Source organism: Pinus tabuliformis, chromosome 1_1 (assembly GCF_031772625.1).
Source record: "Pinus tabuliformis cultivar Carrire ecotype Pingquan chromosome 1_1, CPIR1, whole genome shotgun sequence".
NCBI classification, from domain to species: domain Eukaryota; kingdom Viridiplantae; phylum Streptophyta; class Pinopsida; order Pinales; family Pinaceae; genus Pinus; species Pinus tabuliformis.
The window spans coordinates 842,124,473-842,142,464 of record NC_142297.1 but is presented as its reverse complement, the minus strand read 5'-3'; the positions used below and the strand labels follow the sequence as shown (position 1 = coordinate 842,142,464).

General features: G+C 41.4%; 1 protein-coding gene across 1 annotated transcript in view; it reads left to right on the top strand.

Moving 5' to 3' along the window:
• LOC149216798 (putative CoA ligase CCL7) overlaps window positions 1-17,992 on the top strand; it is a 172,836-nt gene that overhangs the window by 80,359 nt on the left and 74,485 nt on the right. The window contains exon 3 of the mRNA XM_089392856.1: window positions 741-886. Coding sequence (XP_089248982.1) covers window positions 741-886 — 146 coding nt within the window. The remainder of the gene's footprint in view (window positions 1-740; window positions 887-17,992) is intronic.

The window sequence follows — 17,992 nt, the reverse complement described above, 5'->3', positions numbered from 1 at the left end:
CATCATAGAAAACTCAAGTTTTGAGTTGTAACTTGGAAAATAGATTTAGATTTAGTGCAGTACAAAACAATTGGATGGGAAACAAATATCATATTGTCAAATTAATTTCCATGTTTGTTAAATCTAAAGAAATATGCCCAGAATATTCTTGAAATCTGCCCAGAACATTCCTGAAATATGTTTTGAACATTCTTGAAATCTTCCTGGAATGTCTTGGGGATGGCCAGCAAATCCCCAAGTCCCCATTGAAATCCCCAATAGTTTAGAGACATTTCCTAAGGGTCCATACATACTTGAAAGTTGAAACACAGAAATGGCAGGTACACGTATGTTTTTATGGGGGAGGGGTCCCCAGCATAAGCATTTTAACTTCTTAAAAATTACAATGTGAAATTACAATACTCTTGATGCGAAATTATACTACACCTGATGCTAAATTACAATACTTATGGTTGTATCTCTTGCTAAACATTTCATACTTAATCATGCTTAGGTGGCAGTCATTCATCCTATAGTACAATAAAACAGCTCATACAGTGTGGTTTTGATGGAAATCATGGGCATTGTGATGAAATATGTAAAACTGTAATTTAACCATGTTGGCTGCAATTCAAGAATGTTATCTAGGCTGAATTACTCTTCCTAAAAGTTTGTATTTATCCAGTATAATGTTTTTAATATTCTGACTTTGTGAAAGCATCAAATTTGAAAATATCTGAGTTAAATTATGTAACTTACAGGATACCTTAACAATCCCAGTGCAACTAAAAGTACACTTGATGAGGAAGGTTGGCTGCATACTGGAGATATGGGCTACTTTGATGGGGATGGAAACTTATTTATTGTGGATCGTATCAAGGAATTAATAAAAGTGAAAGGGTTCCAGGTAATCCATCATATCTTTAAGCGTAAAAGATGAAAAATATTACAATCTGTAAAATAAAATATACTTGATATTCATCTTGGATGTATTATCTAGTTTTGTATTTAATATGTTTTCTAGTGTAACAGCCTAATATGTCCAAGAAATTATTTTCTTCGTGTTACCTCCCCAAACTTGAACTTAATGACAAAAGTCCTATTCCACGAGGTGCAACCTGATGGGGAATTATAAGGACAGTCATCACTGTCACCTGAGCAACCTATCCTCTCACTTTTGGTTGGCTCTTCTCTAATTTAAGGGGAGTATCCTTATAACTATTAGGATTACTAAGGCTATAATAATGAGGCTTGTTACCACTCAAACCAGCAGGGTACCTAAAGGGTTTCCTAAAAGGGCAACTGCTACGTTAAGGGCAACGGTGGAGGCTTAGCCCACTGTTATCATAGCTAAGTCTCCCTGCTCTTTACGGACTTTCACCGATGGGAGGAGTCCCGGTAGTGTAGGGATCACTTGTAAAGTATATATCAATGGATAGGTGAGAAGTAGCCCTAAAAACCCTTTCCCAAGGATGGAGTGAAGAATTGAACTTGCTATTTAAGCAAGGGACTTGGTCCATCGGGGGTAAGGGGTGAGGATTGGAGGGTTGAGGGAGAAAGGATAGGCTTATAAACAAGGTTCTCAATCCCTATAATCCTTGGGAACTTTGGATTCCCAAATGGTCCTTGACAAATAGTCTTTATTGAGAAGTGGGACCACACGGGGCCAGGTAGACCCAACCCAGGTTCGGGGATGGAATGCAACAACCAATGATGTTCGTATCTTGGACAAGGTGAGGGGAAAGGACCAAACAAGAATATTTACTTCAAAAGGTTGAGTTGATCCTATTGAGGTCTAGCCTTGGGGATCCCTAGGCAAAATTCAATCTTAGAACTAGGGCTTGTGATTCTCGGAGATTACACTATTATAATTGCCTCAAATTTGGAGGAGAGGGGGGGGGACCCACCAACGTAGTAGCCTATAGGAGATCGAAGTTTTTCCTTGGGTCAATTCTCGGGAAATTGATGTCCAAGGTGACCTAATGGGGCTAGACTTAGTGAAAAAGATGAAAATGGTAAAAGAGGTTAAAATTTTTAACCCTTTTAAGGGACCAGTGCCTAATTCACGTGGGGATATGGATTCAAGGATGGTGATGAGTAAGAACTTGATTTCTTGATCAAGGAGGCCTAGAAAGATAGCTTCATCCGATGTTGAGAGAAAGAAAAGAAAAGTGACCTTCAAGCATTTATACTTCAAAGCAAACGATGCAAGATTATCGAGACAAATAATCTCTAGGACATTTCATTCATATAACATTGGCCCATACATTAAATTAGCTAAAACATGCTTAATTCTGCATTTTGATTATGCGGCAACTAGCCCTAATTTTAGTAGTATGCAACAACAAGAATAATAACATCAAAATTCACTTACAATGTTATAGAGTATATCCGACCAATGTTTTTTTCACATGACAAAGCTACAAGACAAGATAAATAGCCCAAATCCATATGTCAAAATTCATCCATCTCTAGAAAATATCCTCCAAGGTAAAAATGCGAAGTTCTCTATGATTAGAGTGTTCCCAAATCAAGTGATGATCCAAATGAATATATCTAACATCAATATATAGGCTCCTAGGAAGTTTGAATTAGCCTATGGGCCTACATTAGCCCCTAATGATAAAATAATGACAAGCCCACCAAACTAGTTCACAAGTGTAAAAATAAGCCTCACAAGGTGCCAAATAATAATATGTACATGTCGTAAGGCCCTCCAAAGGCTCAATAATATCTTGAAGTGCCATATTGAGGAATAAATTCCTCGGAATATGATGGACAAGGGGGTGGCCCCTTGTTCTCCAAGTAGTAGACCTGTGGTGCTCCCAGTGGGTCTGAGGGCACATAAATGACCCCATGGGTTTCCATATGAATTGGATATGCCTGTATATCCTCTACAAGGGTCCAAGTGGTGGAATGAATGTTGCCATGACATCGTACAAGTCTTGGGAGACCTGTTAAGAGTGTGGGACTCTTGTGGGGGCCTGCTGGGCATAATGTGCCAAGCATATCACCATCATCCCAAAAGTGGATTTCTAGTAGTATCTGAGCATCCATGAAGATCCGTGGAGTGTTGCCTACTACTTTGGAGGCCCATGGCTCTCTGTGCACACCCTACATGTGCCAATGCAGACCTTTGGGGTTAGGATCCCATATAGGGAAACCAAAGCCAAACGGAAACCACCTGCAATCCTTCATAAGATCCAATGCACCCCCTAGGCTTCCAGTACAACTAGCCATTAAAATAATAGGGTAAAAGAGCTTACAAATAATGGCATGCCCTTTTGTAGTGGCTTTGGCATGTGCTAGTGTCTCCAAGCTCCAAAGGGGGTTTTAGTCAAGTACCTTATTAGATGGTTTCAACCCTTAAAGGGGATAGTATGTCTAAGGTACATCACTCTAATGTGGGTGGCAAGTGACGAATAAGTGAGATGGAATAGGCAATGAGAGGGGCAGTCCTGGGCCACATATTGGGGCATACGGGTAGCTAGATAAGGGGAAGCCCACACCTGGGTATGTAATGTATAGGAGGGAGAAATCGTGGTACATGAGGTGTCCCAACCTTGATTTTTCCACCCTTCTTTATATACCTTTTGCCTTTTATGAATTTTCTTTAATTAACTACTTAGGGCTCAAAGGACAAGAGCATGATGTGTAAGATATAGTAGTGATTAACTCCTTTAGGTAGGGAGGCTCATTGCCCTCCAGGGGTTGGGACAATCATGGGTTCCTGAATCATAGAGGAGGCTCATCTAGGGCCTATGGAACCAAGATGATGGCCATGGATTGGGGTAGAGCTCACGTAATGGATTTTGCCCACGTGCTAATTATTTTTGTGCCGACCATCTTTTGCATTTTGTGGTACAATTTCCTGTTAAATGTGGCCAATAATGCTTTTCACTTTTTCTTTTAATTGCTCAACCTCTGGGGCATCATTTTAGGCCTGAACCAAGGTGGGGGCAAGGGGATAGGGAGGCTGGTCCTATGTGGGCCCAAAATGGAAATGTGGACCCAGGCAGGAGAAAATATGTATGGGGGTATAGTGAGTGGAAAGGGAGTAATATGTGCGGGTAAGGGAGCGGGACCACGCACCCAAAGTCGGGTTTTCTCAAGTAGTACCACCCTAGAACCAAATGGTCAATAAAGGAGATTCCATGGGACTAAGATCCAAGGGTAACAACCAAAAGAGATCAAGGGGACAAGAGCACAAACTAAGCCCACTCTTTCCGCCAAATCCCCCCATCAATCCACACCCAAAAGTATCCATGATAAGTAAACCCAATACTCAATTACCAAATGACCAGACATACCTTTAGATTCGGGAAGCCCACCTTCAAACATACGATCAATACAGGTGGGTGAGGGACCACATGGCTAGCTCAAGTGGTAGAGAAATGGAACAACGAGCTAATAGAAGGCATCAAGGGGTTGCTGGCTGTTGGCTCATCATGGAGAATTTATTTTCCTGGGGATATTGCCCACAGAGTGGTGGGTAATATCTGGCTCCAACTGGGATGTGATCTCTCAAAGAAGTGGGGGAGGCTGCTCGAACGGGATGTCACGAAACTCCAACAATCTCTTGGTCACCGTAGACCTATTATTTGCACATGTCAAAGATCAGAGCCATGGGGCAACATGTTTTTCACGGTGTTTGATGATCACCCATGCTTAATGTTAGCCCATAAACCAATACAATGTGTGATTTTTTTTTACTTTTTTATTTTATATATATGCAATCTAATTTATCATGAAAAACATCATATGTGGTTAGTTCTAATAAGAAAATCAACTTGCAATGCATCCTACCCTAACATGCATATAGTAATGTTGATACTAAGTGTAATCATAAAGCTAGTGCAACCAACATATCATCACATCAATATACATGTGCTTTCCAGTATGATTTGTCATGTAGCAACCTCCAAATTGAATGTGGACATAGTCACATGGCGGATGAAGTGGGTGAGAGGCGGGAAAATATGATCTCCATTGGAGGTAGAGGGAGGTCCTAGGAAAAAGAAAACTGGTTATTCTAGAGGTGTAGGGCACCCCTTCTAGGTACAAAATGGAGGAATGAATGATTACTCGCGAGAACTCCTTATCACAATCACTAGTAATATCATGTGTTGAGGTTGTGATGAGAAGGGAACGAAGGGTGAGAGAAAGAAGGAGTGCAACAAATAGGTCTCTCAATGTGACAGTCCTAGTGGAGAGGGGAGCTCGTAGAGTGATCATAATCCTAAGGATGGGTCAAAGGGGATAAAGTATATTCAATGGAGAGTTCCTCCTTGACACCATATTCAGAAAGGGGAAAAGGGGCATTGTCATTGGAGGTCATACCAAAAGAGACGAGGGAATTACTTGAGGGAGATTCGAGGTGATGAACAAGAGGGGAAACAAAGGGGAGGGCGAAGTGATATTCGACAGGATTTCCTTCCCCACAATTTAAAGGCTCAAGTGATTTGAATACATAATCATGAGGTGGGTAGATGGGAGCCTCATTGCTTTCCTTATTATAAGCATCAAGGATTGGGCTTTCGTTAAAAGTAGAGTCAATCATTTCCAACTGTCCTTCTTCATGCAAGGGAAAATAATAATTCTCCTTCCAAAAGGTATCGATGGATATGTGATCGTAAGTATTGTTCGGGATAAAGGAAAAACCAATCTCAATCTCATCTTCCCTGTCAGTATCATAAATTGGACCACAATCGAATTGGGGCCCAACAATTTTCCACTTCTCCTTTTTAATGAGGAAATAATCTCCAATGTCATTTTCCAAGGAGCTTGTAGGATCACCTTCCTCAAGGTTTTCAAGAGGACATTCATCATGAGTGATATCCTTGAGAAAGGTAAATTCATTCTCGACATTACTTTCCATAACTTCATTCTCCTCAACAGATATACTCTCAAAGTCATCCTGTCCATCCTGCAGCCCCAATGAGGATTCATCTTCCTGCTCATCCCCGAGATCCTCAAGGTCATCTTCCTGCTCATCACCAAGAACCTCAAGGTCATCTTCCTCTTGGTTGGTTGACAGGTGAGACTTCTCTTCTTCTCTCTTCTCTTGAAGAACAATGACTAAGGTATTTGTTACATGATTTTGGTAGTATGTTTCCAGGAGGAGAGCGTTAGTAGGGTTCTCCTTATATTCACATTTAATCTTATGAAGCTTCACTTCTTCATCATATAAGCAGGAGAAAACTTCACTGGAATATATTCCCTTACTACCTCCCTGCATGACCTACTATATTCATCCATTCTTTCTTGCGTGATTTGGAGGCTCTTGGGATCCACCTCTTCGTCATCCCCAGTGGGGGTATTCGTTTTTATATTAAAGAGGTTATCCAAAATATTCACAACACAAGTTATGTGAGCAAAGTCAAGGAGACGACTAGGATCCTTTTCGTAAGCACACCTCACTAAGTCAAGCTATACTTCTTGCGACCAATAAAACTTGACCATGAATTCCATATCCATGCTCTCCAACATATTTTTAAAAGTTCCTGCATGTTCGACAACTTTCTTTTGCATCTCTTGAATCTCTTGGTTATTGAGCTTTTCAAATATAGGACCAAGAGAAATCTCCATCTTCTATGATTTTGCATATTGAGATTATAATGGAGTCTCCAGGGTGAATTGAGGTGCCTTGATAGATGCTTGCTTCACCCTACAAGCATTAACTTTAATGCTCAATGAAGAAGTAGGGCGTCGTTCTTCCAGTGGAGTCACCAATAATGATATGTCAATATGTCGTATGGGGAACAAAACAAGTCTCATGTCCCCGACAATGGTACCAGTAATGTTACCACTCAAACCAACAGGGGACCTAAAGCGATTCCTAAGAGGGCAACTGCTAGGTTAAGGGCAACAGTGGAGGCTTAACCCACTATCACCACAGTTGAGTCTCCCTGCTCTTTACAGACTTTCACTAATGGGAGGAGTCCTGGTAGTGTAGGGATCACTTGTAAAGTATATATCAATGGATAGGTGAGAAGGTTCCCTGAAAACCCTTTCCCAAGGATGGAGTGAACAATGGAAATTGCTTGCTCTTTAAGCAAGGGACTTGGTCCACCAGGGGTAAGGGGTGAGGATTGGAGTGTTGAGGGAGAAAGGATAGGCTTATAAAAAAGTTTATCAATCCATATAATCCTTGGGAAACTTGGATTCCCAAATGGTCCTTCACAAATAGTTGTTATTGAGAAGTGGGACCACACGGGGCCAAGTATACCCAACCCAGGTTTGGGTATAGAATGTAGCAACCAATGATGTTCCTATCATGGACAAGGTGAGGGGATGGGACCAAACAAGAATATTTACTTGAAAAAGTTGAATTGATCCTAATGAGGTCTAGCCTTGGGGATGCCTAGGCTAAATTCAATCCTACAGCTAGGGCTTGGGATTCTCGGAGATTCCATTGTTAGAATTGCCTCAAATTTGGAGGGGAGGGAGGGGACCCACCAATGCAGTAACCTATAGGAGATCGAAGTTTTTCCTTGGGTCAATTCTCAAGAAATTGATGCCCTAGGTGACCTAATGGGGCTAGACTTGGGGAAAAAGGTGAAAATGGTAAAAAGAGGGTTAAAATGATCACCCATTCAAGGGACCAGTGCCTAATTCACTTGGGGATATGGAGTCAAGGATGGTGATGAGTAAGAACTTGGTTTCTTGATCAAGGAGTCCTAGAAACTCAACTTCATCCGATGTTGAGAGAAAGAAATAAAAGTGACCTTCAAGCATTTATACTTAAAAGCAAATGATGCAAGCTTATCGAGACAAATAATCTCTAGGACATTTCATTCATATAACATTGGCCCATACATTAAATTAGCTAAAACATGTTCAATTCCACATTTTGATTATGCAGCAACGAGCCTTAATTTTAGTAGTATGTAGCAACAAGAATAATAACATCAAAATTCACTTACGATGTTATACAGTATATCCAACCAACATTGTTTTCACAAGACAAAGCTCCAAGACAAGATAAATAGCCCAAATCCATACGTCAAAATTCATCCTTGTTTAGAAAATATCCTCCAAGGAAAAAATGCGAAGTTCTCTATAATTAGAGGGATCCCAAATCAAGTGATGATCCAAATGAATGTATTTAACATCAATATATAGCCTCCTACGGAGTTCGAATTAGCCTATGGGCCTACATTAGCCCCTAATAATAAAATAATGTGCAAATAAAACCCCTATTGGTGACAAGCCTGGCAAACTAGCTCACAAGTGTAAAAATAAGCTTCACAAGGGGCCAAATAATAATATGTACATGTCGTAAGGCCCTCCAAAGGCTCAATAATATCCTGAAGGGCATATTGTGGAATAAATTCCTCGGAATATGATGTACAAGGGGGTGGCTCCATGTTCGCCAAGTAGTAGACTTGTGGTGCTCCTAGTGGGTTTGAGGGCACATAAATGACTCCATGGGTCTCCATATGAATTAGAGATGCCTGTAGATCCTTTGCAAGGGTCCAAGTGGTGGAATGAATGTTGCCATGACATCGTACAAGTCCTGGGACACCTGTCAAGAGTGTGCAGCTCTTGTGCGGGGTCTATTGGGCATAATGTGCCAAGCATATCACCATTATCCCAAAAGTGGATCGCTAGTAGTCTTTGAGCATCCATGAAGATCTGTGGAGTGTTGTCTGTTGTTGTGGAGGCCCGTGGCTCTCTATGCACATCCTACATGTGCCAATGTAGACCTCTGGGGGTCAGGATCCCATATAGGGAAACCAAACCTAAATGGAAACCATTTGCAATCTTGCATAAGATCCAATGCGTCCCCTAGGCTTCGAGTACAACCCACTATTAAAATAATCGGATAAAAGAGCTTACAAATCATGGATAAAAAAGTGGGCACTTCATAATGGCATGCCCTTCTTCAGTGGGCTTTGGCATGTGCTAGTGTCTCCAAGCTCCAAAGGGGGTTAGCCAAGTACCTTATTAGCTGGTTTCAACCCTTAAAGGGTATAGTATGTCCAAGGCACATCCCTCTAATGGGGGTGGCAAGTGACAAATAAGTGAGATGGAATAGGTAATGAGATGGGTAGTCTTGGGCCACATAGTGGGGCATAGGGGTAGCTAGATAAGGGGAAGCCCACACCTGGGTATGTAATGTATAAGAGGGAGCAATTGTGGTACATGAGTTGCCCCGACCTTGATTTTTACACCCTTCTTTATATTCCTTTTGTCTTTTATGAATTTTCTTTAATTAACTTCTCGGGGCTCAAAGGACAAGAGCATGATGTGTAAGATATAACGACGATTGCCCCCTTTAGGTAGAGCGGTTCATTGCCCTCTAGGGGTTGGGACAAGCATGGGTTCTTGAATGATAGAGGAGGCTCATCTAGGGCCTACGGAGATGGCCATGGATTGGGGTAGAGATCATGTAATGGCTTTTGTCCATGTGCTAATTATTTTTGTCCCGACCAACATTTTGCATTTTGTGGTACAATTTCCTGTTAAATGTGGCTAATTATGCTTTTCACTTTTTCTTTTAATTGCTTCAACCTCTGGGGCATCATTCTAGGCCTGAACCAAGGTGGGGGCAATGGGATAGGGAGGCTGGCCCTATGTGGGCCCAAAATGGAAATGTGGACCCAGGGAGGAGAAAAGATGTATGGGGGTATAGTGAGTGGAAAGGGAAATATGTGCGGTTAAGGGAGCGGGACCACGCACCAAAGTCGAGGGTTCCCAAGTAGTGCCACCCTAGAACCAAATGGTCAATAAAGGAGATACCACAAGACTAAGATCCAAGGGTAACAACCAAAAGAGATCAAGGGGACAAGAGCACAAACTAAGCCCACTCTTCCCGCCAAATCCACCCATCAATCCACACCCAGAAGTATCCATGATAAGTAAACCCAATGCTCAATTACCAAATGATCAGACATACCTTTAGATTAGGGAGGCCCACCTTCAAACATACGATCAATATAGGTGGGTGAGGGACCACATGGCTGGCTTAGGTGGCAAAGAAATGGCACAACGAGCTAGTAGGAGGCATCAAGGGGCTGATGGCTGAGGCTCATCAAGGAGAATTTTTTTTCCTGGGGATATCACCCACAGAGTGGTGGGTAACATCTGGCTCCAACTTTTGTCTCCAACTGGGACGTGATCTCTCAAAGAAGTGGACGAGGCTGCTCGACTGGGAGGTCACGAGAACTTTAACAATCTCGTGGTCACCGCAGACCTGTTATCTGCACATGTCAAAGATCAGAGCCATGGGGCAACATGTTTTTCACAGTGTCTATTGATCAGAAAATGCTTAATGTTAGCCCATAAACAAATATAATGTGCTATTTTTTTTATATATATGCAATCTAATCTATCATGAGAAACATCATATCCAGTTAGTTCTAATGAGAAAATCAGCATGCAATGCATCCTACTCTAACATGCATATAGTAATGTTGATACTAAGTGTAATCATAAAGCCAATGCAACCAACATATCATCACATCAATATACATATGCTTGTTAGTATGATTTCTCATGTAGTAACCCCGAAATTGAATGTGGACGTAGTCACATGGCGGATGAAGTGGGTGGGAGGCGGGAAAATATGATCTCCATTCGAGGTAGAGGGAGGTCCTAGGAAAAAGAAAACTTGTCATTCTAGATGTGTAGGGCTCCCCTTCTAGGTACAAAATGGAGGAATGAATGATTACTCTCGAGAACTCCTCATCACAATCACTACTTGTAATATCATTCTTTGAGGTTGTGACATGGTTGTGATGAGAGGGGAACAAAGGGTGAGAGAAAGAAGGAGTGCAACAGCTAGGTCTCTCAATGTGACGGTCACAGTGGTGAGGGGAGGTCGTGGAGTGATCATAATCCTGAGGATGGGTCAAAGGGGATAAAGTATATTCAATGAAGTGTTCCTCTTTGACACTGTATTTAGAGAGGGGAAAAGGGACATTGTCACTGGAGGTCATATTGAAAGAGACGAAGGAATTACTTGAGGGAGACTCGAGGTGATGAACAAGAGGGGAAGGCAAAGGGGAGGGCGAAGTGTCATATTCGATGGGATTTCCTTCCCCACAATTTAAAGGCTCAAGTGATTTGAAATTTGAATACATAATCAAGAGGTGGGTAGGTGGGAGCCTCATTGCTTTCCTTATTATAAGCATCAAAGATTGCGCTTTCGTTAAAAGGAGAATCAATCTTTTCCAACTATCCTTCTTCATGCAAGGGAAAATAATAATTCTCCTTCCAAAAGGTATCGATGGATATGTGATCACAAGTATTGTTCGGGATAAAGGAAAAGCCAATCTCAATTTCACCTTCCCTGTCAGTATCATAAATTGGACCACATTGGAATTGGGGCCCAACAATTTTCCACTTCTATTTTTTAATGAGGAAATAATCTCCAATGTCACTTTCGAAGGAGCTTATGAGATTACCTTCCTCAAGGTTTTCAAAAGGAGATTCATCAGGAGTGATATCCTTGAGAAAGGTAAAGTCAGTCTCGGCCTTACTTCTGATAACTTCATTCTCCTCAACAGATGTACTCTTAAAGTCAACATGTCCATCCCACAGCCCCAACGAGGACTCGTCTTCCTGCTCATCACCGAGATCCTCAAAGTCATCTTCCTCTTGGTTGGTTGAAAAGCAGGACCTCTCTTCTTCTCATTTCTCTTGAAGAAAAATGGCTAAGGTATTTGTTACATGATTTTGGTAGTATGCGTCCAAGAGGAGAGCATTAGTAGGGTTCTCCTTATATTCACATTTCATCTTATGAAGCTTCACTTCTTCATCATATAAGCAAGAGAAAACTTCATTAGAATTATATTCCCTTACTACCTCCTTGCATGACCTACTATATTCATCCATTCTTTCTTGCGTGATTTGGAGGCTCTTGGGATCCATCTATTCGTCATCCCTAATGGGGGTATTCCTTTTTATATTAATGAGGTTATCCAAAATATTCTCGGCACAAGTTATGTGAGTAAGGTCAAGGAGACAACTCGGATCCTTTCGTAAGCACACCTTACTATGTCAAGTTGTACTTCTTTCGAACTATAAAACCTAAGCATGAACTCCATATCCATGCTCTCCAACATATTTTGAAAAGTTCCTGCATGTTCGACAACTTTATTTTGCAGCTCTTGAATCTCTTGGTTATTGAGATTTTCAAATATAGGACCAAGAGAAATCTCCATCTTCTATGATTTTGCATATTAAGATTATAATGGAGTCGCCATGGTGAATTGAGGTGCCTTGATAGATGCTTGCTTCACCCTACAAGCATTAACTTTAATGCTCAATGAAGAACTAGGGCTTCATTCTTCCAGTGGAGTCGCCAATAATGATATGTCAATATGTTGTATGGGGAACAAAACACACGTCTCATGTCCTCGGCAACGGCGGCAGAAAAGTTACCACTCAAACCAGCAGGGGACCTAAAGGGGTTCCTAAGAGGGCAACTGCTAGGTTAAGGGCAACGGTGGAGGCTTAGCCCATTGTCACCATAGCTAAGTCTCCCTGCTCTTTACGGACTTTCACCGATGGGAGGAGTCCCGGTAGTGTATGGATCACTTGTAAAGTATATATCAATGGATAGGTGAGAAGTAACCTTGAAAACCCTTTCCCAAGGATGGAGTAAAGAATCGAACTTACTTGCCCTTTAAGCAAGGGACTTGGTCCATTAGGGGTAAGGGGTGAGGATTGGAGGGTTGAGGGAGAAAGGATAGGCTTAGAAACAAGGTTCTCAATCCCTATAATCCTTGGGAAACTTGGATTCCCAAATGGTCCTTGACAAATAGTCTTTATTGAGAAGTGGGACCACACGAGGCCAGGTGGACCTAGCCCGAGTTCGGGGATGGAATGCAAGAACCAATGATGTTCCTATCCTAGATGAGGTGAAGGGAAAGGACCGAACAAGAATATTTACTTCAAAAGTTTGAATTGATCCTATTGAGTTCTAGCCTTGGGGATGCCTAGGCAAAATTCAATCCGAGAGCTAGGGCTTGGGATTCTCGGAGATTGCACTATTAGAATTGCCTCAAATTTTGAGAGGGAGGGGACCCACCAATGCAGTAGCCTATAGGAGATCGAAGTTTTTCCTTGGGTCAATTCTCGGGAAATTGATGCCCTAGGTGACCTAATGGGGCTAGACTTAGGGAAAAAGGGGAAAATGGTAAAAGAGGTTAAAATGATCACCCCTTTAAGGGACCAGTGCCTAATTCACTTGGGGATATGGATTCAAGGATGGTGATGAGTAAGAACTTGGTTTCTTGATCAAGGAGGCCCAAAAAGTCAACTCGATCTGATCTTGAGAGAAACAAACAAAAAGTGACCTTCAAGCAATTATACTTCAAAGCAAACGATGCAAGCTTATCGAGAGAAATAATCTCTAGGACATTTCATTCATATAACATTGGCCCATACATTAAATTAGCTAAAACATGCTCAATTCCACATTTCGATTATGCAACAACTAGCCCTAATTTTAGTAGTATGCAACAACAAGAATAATAACATCAAAATTCACTTACAATGTTATAAATTATACCCAACCAACATTTCGTTCACAAGACAAAGCTCCAAGACAAGATAAATAACCCAAACCCATACGTCAAAATTCATCCATCTTTAGAAAATATCCTTGAAGGAAAAAATGCGAAGTTCTCTATGATTAGAGAGATCCCAAATCAAGTGATGATTCAAATGAATTTATCTAACATCAATATATAGCCTCCTAAGGAGTTTGAATTAGCCTATGTGCCTACTTTAGCCCCTAATGATAAAATAATGTGCAAATAAGCCTCACAATCTTGCCAAACTTGCTCACAAGTGTAAAAATAAGCCTCACAAGGGATTTAGAGGAGAGGTAGCGTAATACCCAGGAGGGGTGACGCAGAAAATACCCAGAGCGACATAGTTCTGCGCAAAGGCCACACAGAGGGTGACGTAGAGCCTCCAGAGTAGAAGGATTAGTCACTAATTCTCCAGTGACAGGGTGAGATCATTACACTAGTCTTTTTTTTAGTGTTCTCTTTGTATTGGATTGCTAGTTGAGCATCCTAGAATTGTACTAAGATTTTCTCCCGCATAATAATAAAACCCTCAAAGCTGCTGCACCAGTTTTCCCGCATTGGGTTTTTTCGGGGACTTTTGTCCAAAAATAACTCTGTCCTATGCGTTTCTATTTTCCTTGCTTAGTTTCTATGTTTCAGAATCATATTTAATTTGGTGTAGGCTGCTTCAGTAATTTATTTCAGTGTTTCAAGAAGAAATATGAAATAAGCTTGTAATGTAATTTACAATCTAGGAGAGGTAGATTCAGCTGGTTGCAGTAGGATTCCAGAGATTGTTAGATTTAGGAATTTTCATAGTTCTTAACCCAGAGAAGAAAGGAGAAAGGATCAAAGCAAGAATTTGCACTTAAGGTGTCAATTGATCTTATGAGGTCCTAGCCTAGGGAATACCAGTGCAAAGTTTGATCTCAAAGCTAGGGCTTGGGATATCTCACAACTCCATTGTTGGAATAGCTTCAAATTTGGAGGCCTTGAGGACACACCAGCATAGTAGAGGCTAGGAGATCAAACTTTTTCTATGGCTATTTTATTTTGAAAATGATGCCCTAGGTGACCCAACTTGGCTAGACCTAGAAGAGAAAGGGAAAGGTGGAGAAAAATGTTCTTTGAGTGATCACCTATTGGTGGACCAGTGCCTAATCCCTTGGGGAGAATGGAGTCTAGGAGAATGATAAGAAAGGAACTCGTATTTTAGTCAAGGAGGCCTCAAGGACTACTTTTCTTGGCCTTTAGGGCAAGAAGAAGAGACCTCAAAGCTTTTATACTTCGCTTGGCAAAAGAGAAGAGATGGCTTATCAAGATAAATTCACCAGTGGAATTATCCCTCGGAGATTTCATTCACATACATGGCGCAAACATTGAGAGATGCTATATAGAAACAATAATTCCACAATTTTGCAATTATGCAATGCAACAATTAGCCCTAGTATAGCGAGAATCCCATTTAATGCATATGACGAAAGTAAAACAAGAATAACATTAAATATGTGTACTTACCTGTAATAGAACATATCCAACCATCAACAATTTGACAATAAAGAAGCTCCAAGATAAAATACTCCAATCCAAACAACAAAATTCATCCATGCTCCAATTCATCATCCCATAAAAAGTGTGAAATTCTCTAAAGAGAAGAATGATCCAATCCAAAGTGATGATCCAAATGAATTCATGCCTCTCCTATTGATACCCTCATTAGGAGTTCAAATTACCTAATTTGAACCTACATTAGCCCATCAATTAAATAATATGCAAATAATTATCTATTGGTGAAAAGCCCACCAAACTAGCTATAAGTCTCATAAGAGGTCGAATGATCAATAATGCATGTCGTTGGGCTCTCTAAGAGCCCTGATGAAATCCATAAGTTCCAAAATGATGAATTGGACTTCCAAAAGTAATGGACAAGGGGTTGGCCCCTTGTTCTCCACATAATAAACCTGTGGTGCTCCCAATCGCTGTAAGGGCACACAAGTGACCTCATGGGTCTCCAAGTAAGTCGAAGATGCCTATAGACCATTTGTAAGGGCTCAGATGATGGTGTGGGTAATGCCATGTCATTCTACAAGTCATGGGTCAGCTTCCAAGTGCATGGTATATCTGTGGGGTTGGCTGGGCAATGGTGAACCAGGTGCATCTTCCTCGTCCAAAGATGAATCTCTAGCTATCTCTAAACATCTCTTGGGATCCATGGAGTGTTGTCAACACACACCCTACATGTGCCAATGTAGCTCTCTGGAGGGTTAGGACACCGTATAGGGAGACCAAACCCAAGATGGAGACCACCTACAATTCTGCATAAGATCCAATGCGTTCCCTAGCCTTCTAGTACAACAAGTTATCAAAGAAATTAAGTTAAAGATCTTACAAACCATGGACCACAGGTGGGGACTTCATAATGCCCTGCCCTTCCATAATGGGCCTTGGCATGTGTTAATGTCTCCAAACTCCAAATGGGGTTAACCAAGTATCCCATTAGGTGGTTCTGTTTTTAAAGGGGATAATAAGTCCAAGGTACATCCTTTAAAAGGTGGTGGCATGTGATAAAGAGGTGAATGGAGTAGGGAATGAGAAGGGGCAGCCCTGGGCCATATGTTGGGTCACACGGGCAGTTAGTCGAAGGAAAGCCCCCACTTGGGTATATAATGTATAAGAGGGACCAATCGTGGTACATGAGGTGCTCCGACCTTGATTTTTCCACCCTTCTTTATATGACTTTTGCCTTTTTATGATTTTTCTTCAATTAACTACTCGAGGCTCAAGGGGTAAGAGCATGATGTGTGAGATATAGCAGTGGATACCCCCTTTTAAAGGTAGGGCGGTTCATTGCTCACCGGGGGTTGGGACAATCATGGGTTCCTATATGATGAAGGAGGCTCATAGACCTTGTAGGAACTAGGGTGATGGACATGATCATGGGGTAGAGCTCATGCATCGGCTTTTGCCCACATGCTAAATGTGTTTGTCCCAGCCATATTTTGCATTTTGTGGTACATTTCCCTGTTGAATGTGGCCAATTATGTTTTTACTTTTCTTTTCAACTGCATCAACCTCCGGGGCATCATTCTAGGCCTAACCCAAGGTGTGGGCAAGGGGAAGGGGAGAGCTAGCCCTATGTGGAGCCAAGTGGGAGAAATGATGAATGGGGTAATAATGAGTGGACAAGGGGTAATACATGCGGATGAGGGAGCGGGACCACGCAACCAAAATTAAGGTTTCTCGTGAAATACCATCCCTAAAGCCAAATGGTCAGTAAAAGAGATCCCACGGGACTAGAATACAAGGCTAATATCCAAAAAAGGGTCTAGGGGACAAGAGCAAAGACCTAGCCCATTCTTTCTGTTGAATCCCCCCATTAATTCATGCCCATAAGTGTCCATGATAAGCAAACTACAATACTCAATTACCAAATGACAAGGCATACCTTTAGGTTCGAGAAGCCCACTTTCAAACATACGATCATGGCAGATGGGTGAGGGACCACATGGTTGGCTCAGGCGGTGGAGAAATGGCACAACGAGCTAATTGGTGTAAGGGGCTGCTAGCTACTGGATGAGGATCATCTTGTAGAAAAAAAATTCTCCTAGGGATATCACCCATCATATGGTGGGTAACAGGGCCTGCAAATCTTTCTCCTTTTTCATCCTGTTTTTCTTCTTCTAATAGTTTTTTTCGTTCTTCTTCCTTTTGCTTTTGCAAAACTTCTTGTTGTTGTTTCTTCTTAGCCTCTTCTTCTTTTCTCCTTTTCATCTCTACCTTTCTTTTCTGCATATCTTATCTTCTCTTCCTTTCTTGTTCTTCTTTTTGTTTCCTTTCTTCCTCCTTCTTGCATTCCTCTTCCTATTTCTGCTTTGCTTCCTACCTTTGCTCTTCTTCCTTCCGCTTCCTCCATGCTTCTTCTAATTCCTTTCTTCTTTTCTCCACTTCAATTGCACCCTTTGTATTTGGATCAACTTTGAATTTCCTAATCATCTGCTCTTTAGGATTGTGTATGATCTTCCTCTTTGGCACGACAATACTAACTAGAGTAAGCACTTCATGTTGGTCCCATTCTTGAACAATATCTTGTATATGAGCTATGTTAGAAGGGCTTGCCTCATCACCTGGTCTAGTTTCTTTGGAAGCATTGTACCAATTCTTAATCTTTTCCTCTCCTTCTCGATAGTTAGAAACATATGGCCAGGAAAAATACAACTTAGCATAGTGTTGTTTGCATACCTCCCTGGGGTCGTATCGATGAAAACTCATTTCACCAAATTTGAGGTGGCTAAGTTTTGTAACTTTTGCTTCTGTTGCCTTTAGACTTTTTAGCTCATACGACCCCACTTGCAGTGGAAGAAGAGGCCAAGGTGACTTCTTATTCTTCTTCAATTGTTGTGACAGTCTTGAGCAAAGCTGATATCCAATCTCCTGCATGACCACCTTGTCAGCCACATACTTTGACAAAAGGTGTGGTGGCTTTTGGG